We start from the raw sequence: 25,055 nt of genomic DNA on the forward strand, positions 1-25,055 counted from the left end.
TCCTTATCCACACCCTTCTTTCTATCCAATCTGTTACCTGGACTCGCTGACAAACATGTTCACTCCACAGTAAAATGACTGAGTTACTAATTTATGGCTCCTGATGAGAGACATTAAAACCCAAAGTAATAAACAAAGTATGAGAAATAACCGCTGTTGTAAACAGTTACCACAAGACAGCAGCTAAGGGACAATGAAATACTAATGAACACTGCCGACCTGACAGTTCAAGGTCCATGAGACAATTGGTATATCATTATGGAAGAGCAGGCAATGAAAAGTCTAGCAATTATCTCACAGCTGAAGCAATCCATAAACACATTTTAAAGTACCCATCCATAGCTGGCAAGGCTTCTCTTTACACTTTCCTCCATTCTTTGATTTCCATATCATTTGCTGAGTATTCGTGTAGGTAAGTACACTGAAATATAAATTCACCTAGAACTATACTCCACCTGCAGAGACAAACCTGTAACCCACCTTTTTCCACTGACCTCTCCCATTATTGCCCATATATCTATGTAAGCAAATATCTATCATAGCAAATACTAAATATCTGTCTGTACAGGGAAAGACTAAACTTGACACACACCCACTGATGCAGACACCCCAAAGCCACCTCAACAACTTTACAGGGAGCTTCCTGGCTTAGGAAAACCTCTAGAAGGTCAGACCAGGAGACCACTCACCCTGAATGACACAGGAACAGACTGTTCTGTTGCAAATCTCAAATGCTTTAGTTTCCATCTAGAGCACCTATATAAGGCAAGAACTGCCTACACAAGCAGCACTGATTGCCTAGGCCCACTAAAATAACTACATTGCTACAACTCCAGCAGAGTGGAAAATGGCTGCTTTATAGTCTGGGAGCATCCGAATTACGGGGGTGGCAGCACTTAGCCAGGGAGGAGTCTCCCATTTCTGTCAGAGGAAGGCTTTTTATTGCTTCATTGGAGGCTCTTGCAGGACTGGTGTGTAGGAGCTGCTGCTCTTACAAGAGTCAGTAATGCAAAAAATCAGAGCAATATCTGAAGGCAGGATTAGAATTTTTACATGGCTTTGCTAGGGCCTGACTTCTTCAAAGGGAGCAAGTTGTAAGAGAAATTTGAAATAAGCTGTTGTTAGTCTAGAAAAGGCTGCAAAAAATGTGATAAGAGTTTGTAACTCGAAAGACCTGCTAGAAAGAGCTTCCTTTTATCCAATTACTGCAGAAGGGTCTAATAACAGTGGTTTGCATTGCTAGAAAGGTGGTGCAGGTTGGCTGTTAGGGAGGAGCTCCCAGCAGTAACTCAAGCCCTGAGCTAAGTCTCTCAGGGAGGAGGCAGGCTCTCTTTTTTCCTAGACACGTTTCACCAAAGGCAGTCCAGGGTGGTTTAAGCTCAGCAGATCCTGCCCTGGGGACAGAGTTAGATTCTAAGCTCCTATTTTTTTCTTGATGGAAAAAATTATCTTACATCCTAAAGGCAGCAGAATATTGTGGCTAGCGTCAAGTATCAGAGCACATGTATCACACAACTAAAAATAATTTTACAGGCTCATTTTTGTCAGTGTCCCTCCGTCCGTGCTAGATACTATGTTTAGATATTGCAGTAAAAGATACTTCTACCACTCCCACAGTGGTGATCCATGTGAAACAACATTGAGCACAGATTAGCTCTTGAATTTCTCCAGGGAAACTTCACTGATATGCTAAAAACAAGACAAATATGCAAAAGCTTGTTGCAGGAATGTATCTCAGTCCGTCTTTGGGCTCCTGGTGATACTTATCCATCCCTAGAAAAAATTAATGTAGCAGACACTACAATGATATTGCAGAGTCAAATCCTTTGCAAGGGTTTCCAAACCTTGTATTAGATCATTGCAAAGATGTGAAAATCCCCTGAAAGTGGATCAACTGTGTAATGAATGGCAATGCTTTATTGCATGAAGCTGCAGGAACCCAAGTGAAGAGATGATCCAGTGGCAAAAGGACCAGGGCTGTGAGCTCTGTGATTCTCCCAGCAAGCTAGGGAGATGCCCCATGTCTCCTTAAACTGCCTCCTCCCTGCTTTGGAGTCTGACACAACATTAACTTCCAGCCTCACTGTCCGAGGGAGCAGGAGGACACGGAGGGAAGCCCATTCCCTGGGGAGTCATGCCAAGCAGATCCAGTTATTGAAGGAGCAGGAGGAAGGTCCTTCACTGGAGTGCAGTGCCTCGGCTGTGCGTCAGCACAGGCCAGTGTGCTTGGGCAGCGCCACTCGCAAGCTGAGGGATATCTTTGCATTTCTCCTTTGGCAATCTAACTTTAGTTCCTTAGTCCTAGGCAAGCTCTGCATACAAGGTAGGGGGCTGCATGCAGGGGCAGCAGGTTGGATGTGTGGATATATCCATGCTCCGCAGGCTATGCTGGTAGGCCTCTCTGGAGCGTATGTAAAACGCGTGTATGTGCTTGGTAACCTTTATTAACTTATAAAGCAAAGCAGTGCGGAGGTTTCCTGAGATGATCAGGATGGGGATGCTGATTCTTTACGGGCACGCTCCTAGTGCGGCCGAGGGGCGCAGGCCGGGCAGGAACAGCCGGCTCTGTGGGTGAGACGCCGCAGGCTGCGGATGCCTTCTCCACCGGCGCTGCCCTCGCCCCGGCCGCCCCGGGCGGGCACTGCCCCTGCCCGCTGCCAAGATGGCGCCCGCGGCTTCCCCGCCCCTCAGCGGCGGCCCGGGGCGTGTGCGGGAGCGCGGGCGGGGCGGGCGATGTGGCGACGCTCGGCCCCTCCTGCCCGGCCGCCACTCGCCGCGGCCCGGGTAGGCTGCGGGAGAGGCCGCGGCAGCGCGGCGGGAGCTGAGGGAGGCCGGGGCGCGGTAGGTGGCGGCGCGGGGCGGCCGGTCCCGGCCGGGAGCGGGCGGCGGCGCAGCGCGGGGCTCCTCCCGCGCCCCGCGGCTCTGTCCGGCAGCCGCTGGCCTGTGGGGCCCGCCGGGGTCCGGAGCGGCCGCCAAGCCCGGGGCAGAAGGGCGGTGGCGGTGGCTGTGGCTGTCACTGCCGGGCCGGGAGCGGCCGTACCCGGGGCTCCGGCGGCGCCTCTCGGCTGCCCTGCGGCTTTCCCCTGCCAAAGCGAGCAAGCGCCACGAACGCTGAACGGCGGAGCTCTCCGTCAGCGGCAATAGTGACAGAGAGCAAAGCGGTGCGACTGCCGCCGCCCCAGTGCCCAGGTTGTCTGTGGGCTTTAAGTGCGGATTTGTTTTCCTTCCTCCACCAAAGGCCTGAAGGGTGTGTTTTCACTTTCAGAGATTAAAACCGAAGCCGCGCTGGTGAAGAACGGACATGCTTGACACTTGTCTGCAGTTGCTTGTGTTGCGCCTCGTTGTTTACTCGCAAAGGAGAGACTGAGACTCTTCCTTGGCTTCTTCTCTGGTTATGATATAATAATAAAGCAAAACTGTGGAAAAAGCACCTGAGAGCTGAGCATGGTAGGATCTTGAAGGCAAAAGTACCTACGTTCGACGGGAAGAGGAAGGGGAGGAATGGCATCCCGAGAGAGACTGTATGAGCTTTGGATGCTTTACTGCAATAAGGTAAATATTTGTGTTTGTTTGCTTTTACCCTCTCTTGTTTGGTAGTCAGGTATTTAAACTGTAACATCTTTTTTCTTGGAAATTGCATAGACATGATTAGCCTCTGAAAGGATGTAATTGCACTTCTTAGACTGTTTACAGCCTCATCCCATGGTTTGCTGTTCAAGTTGGTCTTTTTATGTTTGAGAATTGCAGTGTTCCTGGGTCAGTTTAAGCAGTTATTGTAGCTATATATTTTAACTATGTGAATGCACACGTTTACATAATTCTTCATTTTGTAGCAATTAAACTGCGCTGTATTAATTTAATTAAGTACTCCCTAGTATTCAGCTTTTTACTTACTGATTTCTGAACAGCTTCAATTTTATTTAACCTTTTTTAGCAAAATCCTTCCCAAAGAACAGATTTGTTAAGTTGCTCCAGAGTCTGCCTTTGCTGGCTATTGCCATAATATCTACATACTCCATTAGTAGTGAATTTCCTTCACCTGGCAGAAATAATACAAAAATGCTGTCCGGCTTCCATTTGCTTTTTATAGTGTAAAGCAATTAATGTGTTTAAAGCACATACCCTGATTGCTGCCGGGTGTGCCGAGTATGTAGAGAAATTGGATTGCAGATTATCGGAATAGGTGGCTGTAAAATAAGTAGCATACAGAAAACAGCTGTAAAGGTGGAGGAAAGGACTGATCTACTGTCATACAGGAACTCAGTGGCAAGGGTAGCTTTCCATGGCCTTGTTCTCTGGGTTGTTTTGCGTTTTTGCAGTCTCATGCTTCGTTTGTATTTCGGTTTCTTTAAGTCTCCAATCCAGTAGGACATAAGGGTAGAACAGTCCTTCGCTTGTTCCTCCCACCTCATTTCTAGAGAATGTGAGATGTTAAGTACAGACCATTTAACAAAAGTGCACAAAGTACTTGTCTTAATTGTATTGTTTCCTAATTTTTGTACCGCCTTAATCCTCTACACGCTGTTAGACCTAGTGCAAGCATAACGGCGTGGTACCAGTTCTTACTGCTCCCCGTGTGAGTGATCTGCTGGCTTGGACCTTTGCCTTTTAAACCAGTGTAGTAATGATAATGGCAGTAGGAAGTGGAGTAGCACTGGAGAAGATGGATGTTTTGCCCGTGAGTTCATCGATGTGAGAGGAACAAATGCACTTTGAATGCATTCAGAGAATCCAGACTTGACTCAGCTTTGGGAGACGCTAAGGCAGCAGAAATGAGCCAAGTTCTGAATTTTTTTGATTGGCTGTTCTTTGGCTCTTTCCTCCCTTGTTGTTTAAAATACTCTTCTGTCTGTCTTGGACCTACTCCCCCTTTGCTGGAACCTTTCATTCAGATTGTGTGCTATCTGTCTCCATGTTGTTCATAGCAGGAAGTTTGCATGAAGGAGTGCTATTTAAAATGTGTAGTTTAGATCACTTAGGGGATGTTCAGTTACTTTATGGGAATGATATGCACAGTCTACTCAGCTCTCAGGTGGTAGAGGATGAGCTGTTTGAAATAAATAATCTTTTCATATGTTCAGTCTCCTCATTAGCTATCAGTGACTTTTTTTGGCCTTTTTTCTTTCAGACCCATATATTAAGGGCATGATAAAATGAATTTGTTTGTTGATAAGGGCTTGTTCCTAAGTAACAAAATATGTATTTTAAAAATAAAATGGAGTGTCTTCAACATATGAGGGCAATTGGAGTGATCCAAAAAAGGGGAGTCTTCACTTTTTCAAGAAGTGTTAAGCACAAAACAGTTTTCTTCCCTATCTCTCAACTGGTTCAGGTTAAAATGATATCTTATCCTGCTTCAGGCATGCATCCAGAATGACAGTATTAAGCTTGGTGAAGTTAAAAGCAGATGAAGAAGTTATGTCTCCATCTTGGGATGTAAAATGTGGGAGGCCCTAAAGTAAATTAATTTATTCAGTCCACTTGGAAACATCTGTATATTGTGCTTTGTTCTTCTCAGAGCACCTAGCAGAATGGGAAGGTGTAGCAATAATTACCAGTGATAGGATATAGTGGTTTAGAGAGAAGTTGTTTAGAGCTGGGAGTGAAGTGTTTATACCTGCCCAGTGCAGTGCAGTGTGTTGCACTCCAGTGATTGTCCCTGGATGACATCCTGGGAAATAAAGCTAGGCAAATTCTTCACACTAGAAAATGGCTGGAGAGTGACAGTTGAGTAAGGCACAATAAATTCCTATTTATTGTGCCACAAATCCCAAATACGTGGCTTTAGCTTTTGCAGCCTTGTTAGCTACAGAAACAGTGAAATCCAAGCTACTCCTTTGTGACGCTTCCAACTGTTGCTAATGGTCTTGTCTTGATAATCGGGTCCTTCGTGATAATCTTTTAAATACAGCCCCCTCTGCTAAAGCAGCAAGGCTTTTCACAGCTTTCAAGTGCTGCATAATGCTGTGTTACCATCTTACCATCTATCCTGGGTCGTGACTTTTGTTCTGTGTGATCCTTTGACATCTCTGGCAGCATCAGGTGTCAGTTGCAACGCTCAGTGCTCAGTTTTGTGCAAAGTAACACCGGGAAGGCATTTCTCAATTTTCATTGCTTCTTGAGCAGTTGAGGCATTGGAGATACGGGCAGATTGCAGCATTGAGCAGGGCCTTTGCAGGAGCAGTCTTTGGAAGACACCTTGTATGAGGTGGTTTAATTTTTCTGGTTTTTTTTTGTTTTTTTTTTTTTTTTTTTTTTTTTTTTGTGGTGGGATTTTTTTGCTTGTTTGTGGTTTTTAAAAGTATTTTAAAAATTTTTTTAAAGATAATATTTGGGTGTCTGCAAGAGTTTGGTTTTAGTTGGTATTCAATTGTTTTCATTTCGCACTTTCTAATCTAAGGGAGGTATTTGGTTTTGGATTTTTTTTCTCTTTCTGTTTCCCTGAAAGCTACAGATTGCAGTCGGCTGTTACAGATTAAAGTAGTAGCCACATTGATTTACAATGCTTCTGATGCTGCATGGAAGCAGTTTAAAACTTCTTTGGATTTAGTAAAATTTAGATTTGAGTCACTGGGGTTGTTACCATGTTGTATTATTCACAGCCTAAATCTGTTTTTGTCTTAAGTATTTTGTTGGCTTTGGTTTTTTTCTTTCTTTTTTTTCAATTTGTTAAAGTTTCTGTATAGAGTGCCTTTTTAAGGATGTAACTTCCTGATGTTTTTCAGTTTGAAATTATTTTAGTGGTTGGGGGATGTTTTTCTGTTCAGTGAACTGTTAATGTACAACACCTTTACTCAAATATTGATATGAATGTGAACTGCTGTCTTCTCATCCAAATGTTTGAATGAGCATTTTAGGATAATTGAGTTGTGTAAAATAGATAGCAACATTTTTTTCCAGGTGACTGATAGTTAAAAGCCTTCAATAGCCTACAGAGGAGCATGGAACACTCCTTATGTAAGTGCACATAGAGCAGATAGCTGGAAATGCTTTACTAATGTAAGTGTACAGCAGGAGTAGAGCTCCATGAGGTAGAAGAAAAGGACATGCTTTCATGTGTGTCTGTGACTTCTTTGGGTTTGTGACAGAGCTAATCTACCAGTTTTGTCTTGTAACATTAGACTGTCGTGGCTGCAATATTACTATGGTAATATTGCTATTACTATTGTGATATTGGTTGACTAACCTTTTATTAGATATCAATTTTATATCAGTATAGAAAATTTATTACTCTTTCATTATCCTCTGAAGTAGCTTTTGCTGCAGATTCAAATTAAAGAGATTCAACCTTTGTCCTATCTGTAAGATTTTAAGTATATGTAGTTCACCTCCAGTTGTTCTGTTAGGTATTTCAGACTCTTAGACATAAAGCATGTCAGGATTTCTGGTATTTTGGATTTTATTCAGAAAGTGTTCAGATAGCCTTTTATATGGAGATTTTTTTCTAATCTGTGAAAATGAGAGATCCTAGCTGCCTTTAAAAGGGATTTCAAAGGCATTAATTCAAGCACTTAACTGCAACATTCACATCAGCTTTCATGATACTACAATGATTCTGAGCTTTTTCTTACACTCTTGTCTTGAATATAGCCCTGATTTCATTTAAACACTGCCTTTTCCTGTGAGATGACACAATGATTTCAAGGGAAAGCTGTGAATGTTCTTCACTCAGTTTGGGGCCTGTGCTTCTCATTTCAAGAGGGAATGTTCAGCCTTGGTGTCATTGATACAGTCAGGGCTGTGTGTGTTAGCTGATCATAATGATCTGGTCTTTACTAATGCAGAGAGCTGAGGCAGTCACATCCCTTGCTGTGTTAAGAGCAGCAGACCTGTGCATAAGCTGTTATCTCAAATGTGCTTTCTTACCTTGTACTGCACCTCTCATTTGTTTTTACAAAATGTGATTGTATTGAAATAATACACTACAATTGTAGTTTTCTCTCTGGCACAGTGAGGGATATCTTTGTATTATAAATATCTTCTCATTTGATATTGTAACATTGTTTCTCAAATAAATGTGCCTTTAGCCAAATTGTGCTTTGCTGTGGTGAGAAGCGTGTAATTCAACAAGAACATCATAATCATTGACATGGAATTGTAAGCCCCGTGTGCACGCTGGCCATGGCATCCCAAATGTGATCTCATCTGGCTTGGCTTGCCCTTGCCTTCCTTCTTGTGCAGTTGCTGACTTGTCAGTGATGCAGATCACATTGCTATATGTTGCCTTTGTTAGAATTTGATAAAGAATTACTCAGCTTACACTTAGATGAATTTTAACAAGCCAAGTGCTCAGTAAAAGTAGTTTTTAGTAATTCACTGTCATGTAAATTCATGCCTCTGCTGAAACAGTGAAGTCTTCGAAGGAGTTGCTGTGTAAGATATCATTTCTGTAGATTGTTTTAAGTAATTTTTTTCGTTCCTAGGGACTGTAGCCTGTAGAAGAACATGTCACTTGTGGCCATGTGGTGACAAAAATATCTTTGTCTCTATTCGAGAGGCTGAACTAAGAATGGATAGAGATAACAGTTGGTCTTCTGAATTAACAGTTGGTCTAATTCTGAATTAACTGCTATTTAAAGAGCTGTCTCCTAGTCCAAGAACTAACATAATTCTGATATTTACAAATATAGAACTTCTCATATAAATAGCTGACATCAGTGTATGAGCCATCAGTCTCTGGAGTGGCTGTTTCCTTCCTTAATTATGGGCAAGGGTGACCTTGTGCTGGTAGTTGTTCAGACACAGAACAGAGACTGACACAGAGAATGCAGATTTCAGGTTGCAGTGAGGCAGCAGATAAATCTAAACAGGCAAAGATGTAAGAGAGCCGTAACATTTTACAAGCTATGAAGAAATGACTGTTGCTCATTCTTTCATGCAAGCAGCTGTGCATATATGTAGCTGCTACTGCTGGACAAAGTAGAGTCTCAGGTTTGTTGGTGTATTTGATGTAAGATTCAGGGTTTTAGTGGAGTCCAACATGAGGTTAGAATTTCCACATGTCTATGGGTGTGTGGATCAGCACTTTACAGAACCATAAGAAACATCCGGTTCTGAACACGCCAACAAATAATAATTCAGATCAAGCTTTTATTGATGTGAAAGAGTCGAGTGTCTCTTAAATGGAATGATATATCACAAAGCTGCGAGCACAGGCTTCTGCTTCTATATGTGATGCTCTAATATAGAGAGAAATTAACAAACCCTGCATTGTTGTGTGTGTCTGAGTTACAGCTCTTTTAACTTGGCCAGCTGGGCAGCCTTGGAGATGACGTGTGTCCTGGTGAGAGAATATTGCCAAATCAACTCAAATATGCAGTATGTTTGTGCTGATTCTGAAATGAGAGAAAGGCTTGCTAGCTGCCCATTGAACAGCTTTGGAGCTTGAGGCCTGAATCCAAATGTTGTCAGTAGACACTGTTAAAATATTTACAGGCTTCAGAAAGGTTAAACAGCTGCTGTAGGAGAGAGAAGAGCTTCTCTAATTACTGAGCTTTTCTTGCTGAAAGAATTATATGTGAGTATGGGAACAAACATCAAAACATGCACATCTCACCAGTACCAATAAGCCCCTTTTTCTTAAAAAAACCCACTAATTTGCTCAAGCCCAACTTTTCCAATTTAGCTTCTACTAAATGGGAGGCTGCAGTGGAGGACAGTGGGAGAGATGACAGGGAGCACCAAGAAATGAAAACTGTATTTGATTATTTTCCTCATAAACCCTGTCTTGAATTTGGTATCTCAGTCTTCTCCGAGTATGTGCACATCTAAACATTAGCTTTGAGTTCTCTGTGCTGGTAAGATGTTTGTGTGTGTTGATGCATTCTCTGATTTTTAAAGCATAATCCAATTTATGGTTGAGGATTACATTTGCCTTTAGTAAGCAATGGGAATAAGTGATATTAAATACATAGTGAGTGGGTAAAGCTCCTGGGAGTAAAGCAGGGTATAGAAAAGAAGTGTGTTATTTACAGATATCTGGCTCTAGTTAATTGTGCTGGTCATGTAAAAACTGAACTAGCAGAAGTGCAGTGGATGCCAAACAGAATTTGGGCAAGTAACCCATATTCTGCTACGCTGTAGTTTTTGAGGTTTTTTTTTTTTTAAGTGTTCTTCTGAAAAGTGAATTTGGGGATTTTAAATGATACCCCTTCAGTCTATACATGAATTATACCTTCAGTGCATAGTTCAGCTTCAGTATTTTAAGTAAGGCCAGGTGAGACTGAAGAGGCAAAACCAAATAGTTAAATACATAGCTAATGATACAGAAATTTATTTTAGTTTCATTTGGTATAATCACTTGACACTTTGAAACAAATACTTTTGTCTTTGAAACAAAGCCTTTTTTTGCTAAGCTGTGTTCCATTTCTCAGCCTTATCTGCTGGAACACATAGCTAGACAATATTTAGCTGTTGATATGGTGAAATAGGCTGATGTTTTACTGTTGTAGCACCATCCTGCTTCCTTTCTGTCTGTGATAAACTTGTATTGTCTCTTGCACTACATTGAAAGTTAGAAACTCAGTGGGGCAAAAGCTGACTTTGTGTGTTGGTGCTAAAATTCAGCCTTTTTCTCATGTCAGATAGTGGCAAAATTTGGAGTTTATAAGCAGTTAAGAGTTCAAGTCTTACATAAGGTAGAGTTTGAATTTTCATTAAATTTAGGCTAATCTTGTCACTGTAGACTTTTGGCATCATGTTAGTTCAGTTATCTTTGAATCATTTAGGATGCTTCTTGTTTCCCTTAAAATAAAGTTTCCAGTTGGTTCACAATGCCAAATTTGGTGGGAAAATTGAATGTTAATAGAATGAAATTTGTTACAGTATGGTAAGTTCCTGGTAAGTATTCTGTGTGGTGGACTCCAGAAGGCTGAAGTATACTGACTTGTACATGGGGCTTGCCTGGTGGAACTTTCTGCCAAATGTGAAGACATTAAAATCTGAATTCACATTAATTAGATTGGCATGGATGGCATCAGATACATGCCAGTTTCAAGCTACACGGTTGTAATTGTATCATCATTGAAAAACAACAGCAACAATATAAAAGGCAAGAGGAAGAAAAATAGAGGCTTTACTTCTATTTTAGTAACAAAATTCTTTCATTTTGTTTTTCCAGTTTTGTTGGAGATCTGAAGTAAAAAGGAAAATTAATAAATTGCTTGGATTGTCTTTAAGGCAATACTAGAAGAGTAAAAATATTTTTTTTTTGTTTTGAGAAGAAAAATACTAAACTTGACCTAAAGTTGAGAAGACAAGAAAAATACTAAACTTGAGCTAAATGCTATCGTGATTGACAGCTATAGGCTTATTTTGGTATAAATCCCTATGCTAAAGAGAATTTTTAACTTGTCCCAAAATAGTGGTTTCTATCATGATTCACTGCAACTTCCATTTATAAAACAAAGCATCACCACTCCATCCCTTTTGCTTTTAATTCTGGAAATGGAACAGAATGCTTGTGTAGATGTTGAAAATGGAAATTTATAGTTACTTGCCAGGAGCTTTTGGATCCACTGATTCAAAAATCACTATTTTGATTATAATGGAAAGTTGAGCCCAAAGGTGATTCCCCAGTCAATTAGAATTGATTGATTGAATTTATCAAGGCAGTTATGCCAATTTCCAATGGTTTATCATGAAGTTTTTACTAATTCTAACTGTGGTGTTGCTGCTATAACAAAGCTTTTCATGTTTAATTTTGACATTTTATATGAAAGGTTCACAAAAAGCATAGGCACTGTGTCATATTGCAGAGTAAAGGCTGCTAGGAGTTCTCATGCTGGAAATGTAGCCTTTTATGTCTGAAAACATGAAGAGAAAGAGCTCCCTTAACACAAATCTTCTAATTCCCAAATGAATAGTTTATTTCAAACAGTGTTGAGAAGTGTTCTGCAATTCTGCATTATGCAGACTACTTCAATTAATTTAAAGATGAGTAAACTCAGCAGTGATCTAAAGGCAATGTTTCATGTTTAGTTTCCTAATGTTACATTTTGTAAGTCTAATTCAACCTTGACACCAAAGGATTGTTCTTATTTTGACTAAAATGCTTGGGGATGGGGATTACTTATGATAATGCCAGTGCCAGTGAGATTTTTTGGTTGTGCTTCTAAGCTGAAATCCACTTTGAAGGTTGACTGAGAGCTAGCACGGGAGTCAGACCCGGCTGGCTGTTTGATGGCTGCATGTTAAATTTAACAACTTCAAACAACTGCCTTGTCCAACAAGTCGGGCTTGTCTGATAGCTGCACTCTGAACTGCCCTGCAGGGAATTTTTGCCTTTAGAGCATGGAATGTGACCCTGCCAAGAGCCTCGGGTGGATCCAGCTTTTGTTTCAGCAACTAATACTTCCTGAACATATCTGTAAAATTCTACTGAGCTTTGCCCTTCCATTCTTTGCCTGAAGCCTTAGTAGAAATGGAAGTCAATACTAAATCTAAAATAAACCCTTTATATAAATACATAAACAGTGTTGGTTTGAGGCCTTGGGTAAATGTACTTGTACAGGCACAGGGCTGAAGGCTTTCAGCTGGGAGGACTTCAGTGCCAGTTTGGTGTAAAATGTTCTCATTTAACTGAGAGCTAGCTGTAAGATTAGTACTACCTGACTTCTTAATGGATATAAAAAATGTTATACTGGTTCAAACATTTCTTATGACCTTCTTGCATAGATTGAAAAATAAGTGTATTAGAATATTTTTGTCATTCATTTAATCACTTTTCATAGAGACTAGAAAAGGCTCTTGTAATTTCCAGACAATTCAGTGTATGTAAGACAAGAGCCTGTCCCCAGCTAGTGCAGATTTTGGCTGTGATTTCTTTTCACTTTATTGCCTCAGAGAAGGTCCTGCCTGTCTGAAGGGCACCAGAGGAAATCCTCACTGGGCTATGGGCATGGTTCAGTGCTGAAGGTGGTGAATTGGGAGCCTGTGTAAGCTTATACATCCAAATTGCAAGTGTGAACACTCCATGGGAATCTTGATAATTGCTTGGCAGAATTTAGTCACAGTCACAGTATTGCAGTGCACACTGGGGACCAGTACAATTGGTTTATTTAGCAAATGTTTTTTTCTTTCTGGCATTGTATTAACTAATTTGGAAAAGAAAAAAAAAAAACCCAACCTAACCCTCCTCTGGCTGTTTCATGGGAAATGGGTTTAGTGTGTTATGGTTTGGAGTGGTTTTTGAGGTTATTTTCAGTACCTGTTAGAAACACTCCACTGCTCAGGCCTGGCAGTGTTTGGTTTTTTGTTGTTTTTTTTTAAAGTGTAAAGAGCTGTAGCAACTCTTACTGTGCTGAGAGGATCTTGGGAAAATGGAGGCCTGAAGGGTGGTGTGTCATTGTGCTGGGTTGGGTTATTTGTTTGTTTTTCTAATGAAAACCAGAGGTATTCAGGGAAGGGAAGGAACAAGGAAGTATTTTCACTTTCAGCTGCTCTGAGCTACATTTGATTTAATAGGCACAAAGGACTTATTTTTCATTAGTGCAGGTGAGTGACTGCTGTAGCACTTTCAAAGGCCTTCATTACAATGGGCTGAGCTCAGAAGCCTAAGCTTAGCCTCTGCAAACTTGTGGCTATTAACAAAAGAACTTTTATATTCCTGGGCTCTTTATTTTATTTTTCAGTGGTTTTTTCATAGACTTTTGTTACAATGACACCTTTAAGATAGCCTTGTTTCCATTTATCACTATGAAGAGAAATGGCTGACTTGAGTTTTATTTTACCTTTTGGAGTTCAAGCCATGGGGAAGTTATCTTCCAGAAGTTTTAAGGCATACAGTTTCTATATGTGAATTATTATTCAAATAAATTACATAAATTTGACCTGCAGAAAAGCTAGGCAGGTTTCAGGTAAATAAATGAAAAGCTTAGACTTGTAACTTAGAATACTTTAAGGTTTCAGAAAACAGCATTTCTTATCTTGTAATTGAAAAGTTGTAACTGGTGAAAGGCATTTTATTACCACTTGGAAGCTTCTTCCTGCTTTTACTGCTTCTGCACCAATCAAAAAAGTCCTTCTTGATTTCTTGCTGATCTAAGAGGACACGTGTGCAGAGTGTGTGTGGTGGGGCTGGAAAAGAATACCAGTCCTCACATTGGTTTGTCACAGTTCAGCCTTGTGGTGTATTGCCAAAGCATCCAGTGCTTTGTAAACTGTGCTCTCCACGTGCATCTTCAGCCAGCCCCACAGAAAACAATTTGGGGCTGTTTTCTGACATCCAGCCTCCAGCTGCCTGTCTGCAGAATGATAACAAAAGGGTAACTTTCAGAGAGGGGAAATACATTCCATAGGTTTTGCTGCTTCTTAGGAGGAGCACAGATGTGATGTAGTAGCTCACAGTTTCCAGTGGATCAGGTGGAGCTGAGGTTGCAGTTCATTGATTTGTTGCCCTCAGTAGCATGGTGGATCCCATGGGATGCTCTCTTCTGACACCTAGTAACACAGATATTTGTCATATTGCAACATGTACTGGCTTGGAAAGTTGATCTGGCACTGGAGAACACAAATGGATTAATGTTAAATTAAGATAATTTGTGTTCTGCTCTTAATATGGTTTGCCACTTCTGTTGTGGGACAATAGAGGATTGTTGAAAAGGTGAGTGGGGGGGAGGACTTAACAGAAGTACATTTTTTTTCATTTTTAATTCCATCAAATTTAAACTCCAGATTAAGTGGGACCAGCTGACCTCAAGAAAAAGTTCAGTTCAAGGTAAAGATGCTGGGTAGGATAATTGCATTGTACATAAAATCACAGTGTAAACAAAACTGTTATTACTGCCTGGTTTTGTTATGAACTTGGAATATTAAACCAGTAAAAAGACTGTTTGTCCTGAACTATGATACCTTTGCTTTGGAAGAATGTAAGATGCATCTGAATAACATAGGCAGGTCTTCAGAAAGGTTGTATGTATTTAGCTGTGGTTTAAGACATTTGTATATACTTTGCCAAGGGTAACATTTACCATTTTCAGTTTCCTTTCCTAAAAGTTCTTCAGTAAAATCTAAATTTTCTTGGAGCTTTCAACAGGACACTGGTACCTAATAAAGAAAAAAGAAAACCTGCACCAGATTTGAAGTTAGAAAGCTGTTTATAGCTTCTGTTTCTAACATTATTGACATCACTTACATGAAATATTTTAATTGTAGCCCATTTGCTAAATATTTTGTCAGTTTTTCCTGGAATGAACTCCTGCTTCACAAGTCTTTTTGTTCATTTCTGGAAAGGAGGCATACCTCTGTTAGCTGGTGTATATTGGAGATCTATTTCTTGGTGTTTCTCATGTTGCTAAGTGATCTTGTTTACTTTTTTGCCTTCATGATTTTTAAAAAAAAAATTTAAGTGGTTTTGAGTTAGTGATGGAAATCTCTAGATTTGATTCTGAGTCAACTGTTGCATAAACTGTTTTCTACTGGCACATACCCAGTAGTGCTATCTGGTATTTTGATATAAAATTTGATTATTTTAATAACTTGGAATATTACATTATTAATTGACTGGCAGGGAATTGAGATGAAGGGAGTTGGGTTGAATTGTGTGCTGCAGGAATAATCAAACAGCACAGCAGTTCTTGTTTTTACCAGGAGCAGGAAGAGTTCTAGTGGCACAGCAAAATGAGCAGTGTGTGCTCTACAGGTAACCAGACATTTCTGGCTGTTTCATAACATGTGGTTTACTCTTGCCATCTGTATAAGTGCTATTTCTTGCAAATTTTGTCTGCCAGTGCTCTCTTATTCTGTACTGATAGTTTTGAAAAGGCATTGGAGTTCAAAGATAAAGAAGCTTGAAACTCATTTAGGCTGTATCATTAAAAAGGAGCAAGCAGGCATTTAATATAACTTTGTCTTTTGCCCTACCCTTCCCCTTTTCTCATCCTTGACTTTTGTTAAAGCAATTTTAAGTCAGATAGTGTTGTTATTTGAACATATTCTTTCATGGTAACCAAGAAAAACAGGTTTTTTACACAAGTTTACTGTTAGCAATTAGGAATGAGCCTGAGTTGTGTCAACAAAGAATTTTAATTTGGAAACATGAATCTAGTGTTTCTTGTTGGATTTCAAGGAGGAGCTTCTCATGCCAACGAAGAAGCAGTTTGTTCAACAGGGAACAAGTCTGTTAAGTTCAGTTTTTGCACGTGTATATGGCCATTTTCATCAGGGGCATGGACACATGGATATGGCAACATTTCTGTTCATTACTTCCTGTAGTTGCTTTGTCCTTTGTAGCCTGAGCTCTGTTGTAATTACTAAAATGGTATCCTGGTTTCTCTTGTCTTTATGATCCTGTGAAATAGTTTGCTTGCAGCTAAAATTACTTACTGTGAAATGCCAGAAAGTTAAAACTTTGAACATGTGAACATTTTTGAGAAGTTGGGCTGTCTGAAGACAGTGTCTTCTACTACTTCTAAATCATTCTTTTAGGCAAGTCTTATTTCTTGTCTAACTTTTGGGTTGATTTTCAATATGTTTGATGTCTGAACCTGGGAAATGTTCACCTACTTGTGATAATCCAACAAACTCTGTAGCTTAAAGCAGCAGCTTGGAAACCTTGAAATTGTTCTTTATCTCAACTGCTTCCTTCATTCTGTGTTTTGCAATTCCACGTTGAGGACAATTGGTAGATGTGTTTAAGATTAGTTAACCATTTGGTAGTTCAGTGCATATTAAACATGAGAACAAGGCTACATTACGCTTTCAGAACATAGTGCTGTTTTGACAAAATTTTAACAGAAAAAGAAAGGAAGTGATTACTTAAATAATTGAAAAGTGAATAAAAGCAGAGATGAGGAGAAGAAAGATTATGAAGGAGGGAGAGATTAGGAACTAAACAGAGGAAGGGAAAATAAGACAATGAGGAAAAATGACTAAGAAAATGCCATCAAGACAGTAGAAGTGAATAATCAGAGAAGATATGTATCTAGCTGAGGGTTTTATTTGGCACCTGTTGTCACAGTGCCTGAACACATTTTATATATAATTAATAGTGATAGTGAAGTAAATTGTGTCTGGATGTTTGTGACACTTTTTGCTTGAGTTGAGGATGGCTTTTGGGGACACAGAGAAGGGTAAAGGTTTAGAATGAGAAGGGGATTCCCATGCTTTGTAACTCCTGTACATGCTGTGGAAAGATGCTCTGGGAAGAGCTTTGCACCACTTGAGGTTCTGGATTTAGGTGTTTATTTTATTCTGAGGTTGTTAGTTTATTTTGTTTGTGTGGTTTTTTAAAACTTTGTTTTGTTTGATTTCTTTCCCTCGTGGAGGGCTCTTTCTTAGGTATATTTTACACTGACAGGACTCTGTTAGTCTTTCTTGGTCACTTTCTTTTACATTGACATTGCTGCAGAAAGAGTGTGTTTATTACAGATATTCAGTGTTTGCTCTTCAATCTTAACTCTGCAGGGAAACATTATCTTATTTGGGAACATCTGTTGTAGTATAAAGGCAACAAACAAAAGGGAGATACAGAAGAGGGAAAAGGATAAAGAAAAATGTTTTCAACTTCTGCAAAATGTTATAAATTATGGAACGGATTCAGAAACCATTTGTAATCTCAAATACTTCAGGCAAAATTTTTAAAACTGTTTTGAAAATTATTTGTGGTGTAGAATGGACTATGTGCATGTGTGTTAATGAACAAGAACAGTCCTGGCAAAGGAATATGTTAGCTATGGGCTGGCAGCTTGTTTTTGAAAATTAAGCAGCTTGACTTGGAAAGTAAGGCTACCTCAAATGCATATTTTGACAGCATTTCCCTGTGTGTTTGCAGTGGTCTAGGATCTGTCCTAGTTCCTGGGGCAGTGGCTAGCCCTGAGGGACTGGTCACAAACACAGTCTTTGTGCTCTACTAGGAACAAATAGGAAGCTTAAATATAATTTTAATCTGTTAATAGCTATCTAATATGCAAGTCATAGTTTCTACATTGTGTTTTCTGAACACCATCTGTCTCTAATCTGCTATTATCTGCCATATTGACCTATGAGTGAAGCAAAAAGGAAATTATTTTGTGATTAGGATTGCTCTTGGAGTTCTTATTTAATTTTATGAGCCATAAGGAGAGTTGTGTACTAGTATCTGTGGTATCAAGACTAGAACACATTCTAGTAAGTTTGTAAAGCTGGTATGGATGACTCTGGAGAATAAGCTACGATTGTTTATGAGGGGAAAAGCTAAAATGCTTTGATTGACACTGGTGCCTGGAAGAGGAGACATAAACTAATGAATAGAGCAGCAATGTCCCATCAACACAATGTGCCTGAAAATTTCAAAGTGCACAGGTGGTGGTGTTTGTTTTTTCTTTTGGTTCTAAAAAATGTGTATCCCTCCTTTCTCCCAGTTGAAATGCATTAAATAGAAACTTTTTATTTGAGGCCGTATTACAGAGCTGTTGATAGATGACCTTGAGTGCAATATTGCCTAATGTTCTCTTTCTTTTTACAGAAAGACCCAGATTACCTGAAGCTCTGGTTGGATAGTTTTGTGTCTAGCTATGAACAGTTTCTGGATGTGGACTTTGAGAAGCTGCCAACGAGGTATGTAGAATTACAGACCTGTTTATCTTTCCCTGATACCTGAAACAGACCTGGCTGAGAGCCCAGTCCTCTTCAATGGCAGTGCTGCCTTTAAACAAAAGTAAGTTTTAAGTTGTCAAGTGGCACTCCCATTCATGTGAAGGTCAGGATGTGTTGGGAATGATGAAATTAGGCAAATACTGGTATTTGCATTGTATTAGGAAATTGGCCATTAGTACTTCTTGCTCTTGTTCATAGAAATTTAATTGTTATTCCTTGTGTTCCTTGTAATTCTGAATAGTGTTTACTGTCTGGATCAGCAGTGACAGAAGAGAAGCAAGATATAGATAAAGAATTTGTAATTTTATTTCAGGGTTTGCTTTAAGATTAAAGATGAATGGAATTCTCAATGAAAGATTTGGATATCTAGCTTCTGAGGTGCTTGGATGAACTAGGGATTTTAAGAAAAACCAAATGTAAAGGATTCAGACTTCATGAGAGCTGGTGTCAGTATTATAGCTGATACCACCAGTGGTGTTTGAAAGCACAGAATGGTGCTCCTTGCATGTGGCTGCATTCCAAGCCCTGTTGAAATCAATGGAAATTCTTTAATGGGCTGTGGATCAGATCCTGTTTGAAGTGCAAGTGATAGCCTCAACTCTTACAAGGAAAGGAAGAATGCTGCAACTGCATCTCAGCAGACAAAACCTGGACTTCCCAGCTCTTTGTATTAAAATTTTCCTCATAATGCCTATATGAGAGCAAAATATATAGTGAATAGTAAGCAAGACCTTCAAGTTAATTCTGTGCTCTTTCTAAAAATTTGTTTCTTTCTGGGGTCAAAAATGCATCTTACTATGTTTAGTTAAGGAGGAAAGTTTGTCCTTTGACACAGGTTATCTTTAACATACTATTTAGTATTGAAATATGAACACTGGAAGATGAAAATCTGTTGGTACTTTGATTTGAAGTTTTTTAAATTTATTTGTACTCTGAGTTTAAGTGGTTTTTAGTGAATGTGTTCATGGTTTTCATGTTGAGTTTTTTTTCAGCAACATAAAGCTTAGTTATGCAGAACAGTAGCAGCATCTTCATTGTTATAAATGGTGACTTTAGTGAGTGTAAAAATAATGTGTGTTTTTCTGAGTTTAATGACAGGATTAGTGACTTAGTCTGGAGGAATAGAATCATGTGGATTTAGGCTCATTTGTGTAACAGATGCAAAGAAAAAGCATCAAAACAGCATAGGGATGAAGGCAGATCCTTCCTGTGCTTTTATGTCTGCAATAAGCAAACCCATGGTGGTCAGATAATAGAATTAATGAAGAATTGCAGTTTCTGCCCATACATGCATTTGTGATATAATCAAGCATATATATGACAGTGGCATCTTTTTGGGCTGTGTCAATTTGTATTGCAGACCTTTACATTGTAAAAACAGTATTACTGGGCCCATGAAAAAAAAAAAAGTAGGTCAGTGTGGAACTGCCAAATGCTGATTTGCAGTGACTCCAGGGGCCACAGGACCCTGTGGACTCACTTTATTTTTTTTTTGTTTAACTCGATTCCTTATTAGACAGCTAATTCTGTCTGTTGGTCTTTAAAAAGTGTGATGCTAGCTAAAATGAGAAACTGCACCAATAGTTTTTTCTTTTTTTCCATCTATAAATCTTGGTGTGTTTTACAGCTGTATGCTTGCAAGATCTTGTGTAGTGAAGGGCTAATGCCAGGAAATAATGAGAAAATGTTTAGGGAGAAGGCTTGTACAGATTTCTGGACACAACTAACTTTTTGGACTACAGGCATGACATTTTGTGTCAATATAAACCATATGTGGGGCTTTTTAGCATCCAAGAAAATACCTGTTAAGAAATGTAAAGATTCTATTACAGGTTTGGTTTTGGGTTTTTTCCTTCCTGAAAGGAGGACTCTTAATTGGCGCTGTCACTTGCTGATTTAACTCATAAGGTTTTTTTCCTATAAATTACAATGTCTAATTTCCTGAAGTCTGCTTTGGAAATGTGGAAGATGCTAAGCAGTACAGAATAAGGAAACCTCTAAATATAGTGTGTGTGTACCCGCTATGATTTGACTGTATAAGTAGAGCTTATACAGTTATGCAGCTTATAGGCTTATACAGCTTCAGTTCTACCCCTCTCTTAGTGCTTCTACTCTGTGTGAAATGGCTCATTGATGATGTTGTAATTGATTTTGCTGAAAAGGTGAATATAGCTATGCTAATGGTTTGATCATTGAGCACAAAAGGCCATCACACCTGTCTGTTATTTCCCTCAAAACGTGTATCTATGCCTTATGTATTTACCATAAAAAGGATAATATCTCTACCAGCTGGTGTGAAGATTTTTTCTCCTCACTGGAGAGGAATTGTCATTTGATTCAATAGTTTTAAAAATAACAAAGGCCTCCAGAGTGTTTGTCATACTTTTTTTCTGCCTTTGGTTTGCATGATCTTGAGCAAAGGAGCTTAAAGGAAGCTCATGCAAAGTATCATAGAAACCGTATTTTATTACTTGCTGACTTCAAACCCACATAAAAATGATGCAGAAATCATGGTAGGAATGCTGATTACATGGTTTGTGTGATTGCATGGTGATTGTTGCAAAGTAAAGCCTGGTTTGCCACAGCAGTTTTTACTACTGGGGGAGGAGAGTTCCCAGTGTGTGTTTGAGCTGAATAGATGACTCTGATGTGGAGATGGTTCAGTTCCCTTCCAGACCCCTGACAGAGTTTGTATGGCTGCGTGACCATGTTAACATTATGGAGGAAATGATAAATAAAAGGATCCCAAATATGGCAAGTTCTTTCTCATATTTTTGAGGTATGGTACCAGCAGTCAAGTAACATATTAATTTTTTCCATCCTTTTAGAGTACTTGCTTTAAACAATGACTCTGGTTGGGAAAAATTGGTACTACATGTCAACAGATTTAAATCCTTGTTTAAATCTAAGGTTTTTTGGTGGTATAGTAGTCATTTACTCTGGAGTGAAAACAAGCTTGATTGGTTACAAATATTTACGTTTCTTTATATACTCTATAGTGTATTAATTTTGTGTAATGCCAGTTAGGATTTCTCATGCTGGTCTCACACATCTCTCTCAAATTCTCATGGGTTGTGCAACACAGGCAGCTACTGCAAAGAAAACATTCTTTGGGACGTGAGGCATGAAGGGTATGTTGTTTGCTCTCTTGTAAAGCATTTCATGGTCTTACTGAAAAAAAACTTGTTGGCCATTTTAGGGAATTAACTTCTGGAAATATGATTTCAGCTGTCAAAAATTACAGTTTTCCTAATACTGAGATGGAATTATCAGAATCTGAAATACAGAAACTGAATTATCAGATTATGAGAAACCATGTTTGTAGTTCTGGAGAGTGTGGATCTGCCAGCATCTTGAGGAGTGAGGTTGCTATCGCAGAAATTAAAATTTCTTTCTTGGCATTTGTGTTGGATAAAAAAACCCAGTTGCTCTCAGTTTTGTGGTTATTGTTGCTATCAGTTTAGAGCCTCAGCTCTAAAATTTGTGTTACAATGCTCTGAATCCCTTGAGATTTCTGAATTCCACAATCTGAAAAGCAAATTGCACAGCTGTGTGAAGGGGCAAGGGAATGAAGTAGGTAGTTGTATAAATGTAGGTAACATTTGTTTTCTAGGATATGGGAGCTTTCTGTCATTTACACCTGTCTAGGTGTTTTACTAAACTGGGCCTCTGATTTTCCCTCCTATAAAGGCTTCCTTTTCAACATTAGAAGCTGAACAATGGGTTGTTCCCCATTTTTGTCAAATAATGGAGATCATGTTGTATAGGGTCAGTCACTGCATTTCTACACTCCTTTTTTGTGGTTTTTCTCACATAGATACAATGTACACAGCAGCATATTAGTGAGGGTTTGAACTTGCTGAATTTTTTTGTTGTAGCTTTCCTCTGGCTTTGGCCATGTTGGAGGCTTCTGTAAGCTCTAAGGCTCTTGCCTCTGTCTTCCTTTGCCTGTGTAGAGTTCATAGAGGATGTGCCAGGCTAAATAGCTGCTGCCAAAGGCTAACTGTCTTTAGCATGTGCAACAGTGGATAAACAATTCTCACCCCAAAAAATGTTCTTACAGTTCTGTAGTGTTTTATACTGTTATTGAAATGGGTTTCCTTATGGTTGTTCCTGGGTAATTTTCTTCTTTGGTTTTGGATCACTGGAAAAAAAAATTAAACCACAAATAATCCTATTCTTTTGTTCGTCTTGGTTCTCAGTGGTGTGTTTCCAAAAATGTTTTAGCTTGCAGAAAACAATAGGCAGGAGATAATTTTGTATGGCTTTTTGAAATTTATGTAAGAACAACATGAGGTTCACTGTGGATGAATACCAACTGGGCTTCAATAACTATACAATAATTGGCATCTCATTTATTTGGACGCTCTTAATCATCAGTAGAAAGTAGAAAATGTTCTTCCAAATATGTTTTGTTCTCATGTTTCATTCCTCTGTGACTGTCCCTGGGGATTTCCCAGACCACCTTTTTACCTGATGAAGATCATGCAATTTCTTTGTGGCAATTAAAGCAGCTCATTGAATGGAGGAGGATTTAGGAGCCACTTGTTGAATTTTAACACTTTTTTTTTTAATCTAGTTCATTTCTGGAGAAAAGAAAGCTCAGACTGGTGTATTGCCACCAGACATTGCCTTGTGGCTCATTAGGAAGTGTTTGCGATGTGTCAGCTGGGTGACCTTTCCCACAGAACTTCACTGGAACACCACACGAGAGCATGGGAATCGATTGGCAGCTTGGCATGTATGATTAACAATTTTGTGTCTGGCTTTTTTCATTAGGGTGGATGACATTCCACCAGGAATATCGCTGCTTCCTGATAACATTCTTCAGGTCCTCAGGCTCCAGTTGCTACAGTGTGTCCAGAAAATGTCAGATGGCCTGGAAGAGCAGCAGCAGACTCTGTCACTTTTACTTGTGAAATTCTTTATCATCCTTTGCAGGTATTTACTCTAATTGGTACCTCAACAAGGTTGTTGTTTTGGTTAAGAGATCTTGATGCAGCCTATAAATATAGATTTTAATGACACATAATAAGTGATTTGATACCTTCCAGCTGATACAGAGAAATAACACTTCTCACAATCTTCAGAATAATGGCAGGGAGAATAAAAGAGAGAGAGGGGAGCAATGCAGTCATCTTAGCAATAATGTTTGCAATAGAAATAGAAGGGGTTTAAACACTAAATTCTTTGTAGCTATAGAAGATAAATCTATGAGAATTCAAGACATGATGTACCTTGTATAAGAAATACTTTTGAAAAGAAAAGGTGCACCCTAACAACTGGTAGCTATGAAATAACTTGAGAGAATTGTACAGGAAGAACTGTTTCACATTCTTAACATGCTTATAATTCCATAAACAGCTTGTGAAACTTATTAGTACACTACTCATGCAGTTGATTTCCTTCTGAAACTTCTGCCTGATAGTGTAATTCTGTTGACACAAATCTATTCCTCACTATTTCTTCAGTTTGCTGTTGCAAAATGCTGTTAGAGAGAGGAAGGGGATAAAATATAATAGAGAATCTCCTTTACTGAGGAGTATTTGAAGCAGCATTTTTGAATACTTTGTCTCACCTTACCTCTGAAACAATTTGAAGAGCTGGCAGTGTTTAAATACCATGAAGTATTCTGAGTGGATGGTGGTAATGTGTTTCTGAATTACAAGCTAGTGTCACCTTTACTTGCTGAAAAGTTCTCCTATGTCATCACTTTGGTATCTGATCTTTGTAACATCAAAACTGAGAAATTCTTAGTTGTTGTTGCTTTATTTTCTGAAGTAATTTATTGGGTGTTTGTTTTGCTCCAGGGAATTTAAAGTGAGAAAATTAAAATTTCTAGGTTACATGTTTCCTAAAGTTTTAGAAAGCATATGCACTAGTAAAGGGGAAGTTATTGTCTTTGTTATCAGATGCCATTTCTGAGCTTTCTATTTAGGGTGTCCTGGGAATTTGCTTAACCTCTGAAACCCCAAATTCCAGATGGAATTGGCCTGCAGCAGAGTGACTTGAATCTTTCTTCCTGTTAGATGAAAACTCGTGAACTCTGTAATGGTGACAGAAATAAACATTTAAGTATATGCAGTCCTTTGGAGACTATTTTTGAAATGCTGGTATCCTTTTGTATGAATATAGACAGAATGCTAAAACAAACATTGTTTGAACTAGCTTCAAATGGTACACTGTGTACAATCTGTGGTTTTTATGTTGTCTTTGCAGGAATTTGGCTAATGTGGAAGAGATTGGGATGTGTTCATACATTAACCATGTTATCACCATGACTACGTTGTACATTCAACAGGTACATGGTTAATAATTCCTGTCTGTATTTCTGCCATCTGATACCTCCTGTTGCTTTTTATGTCATCTGCTCTTTCAGCAATAGTGGGGAACAATTCATAGGCTCAGAACTGTTCTGGGGGAGATCAAGATAAAGTTTCAACTTCTGGAAATTTTCTGACCATAGCTTTCTTTTTCTCCTC

At 39.2% G+C, this 25,055-nt stretch overlaps 1 protein-coding gene across 4 annotated transcripts in view; it reads left to right on the forward strand.

The window, feature by feature from the left end:
- The first annotated feature begins 2,769 nt into the window (after positions 1-2,769).
- NBEAL1 (neurobeachin like 1) overlaps positions 2,770-25,055 on the forward strand; it is a 79,330-nt gene continuing 57,044 nt past the window's right edge. For 2 of the 4 annotated variants that reach the window (XM_063162284.1, XM_063162286.1), the window contains exons 1-4: positions 3,097-3,552; positions 18,443-18,534; positions 23,353-23,514; positions 24,793-24,874. In XM_063162284.1, the coding sequence (XP_063018354.1) occupies positions 3,502-3,552; positions 18,443-18,534; positions 23,353-23,514; positions 24,793-24,874 (387 nt within the window). In that variant the 5' untranslated portion in view covers positions 3,097-3,501. Of the gene's footprint in view, positions 2,842-3,096; positions 3,553-18,442; positions 18,535-23,352; positions 23,515-24,792; positions 24,875-25,055 lie in introns of those variants that run through there. The other 2 variants (XM_063162283.1, XM_063162285.1) reach the window with 2 other exon arrangements.

Source organism: Melospiza melodia, chromosome 8, assembly GCF_035770615.1.
Source record: "Melospiza melodia melodia isolate bMelMel2 chromosome 8, bMelMel2.pri, whole genome shotgun sequence".
Taxonomy (NCBI): domain Eukaryota; kingdom Metazoa; phylum Chordata; class Aves; order Passeriformes; family Passerellidae; genus Melospiza; species Melospiza melodia.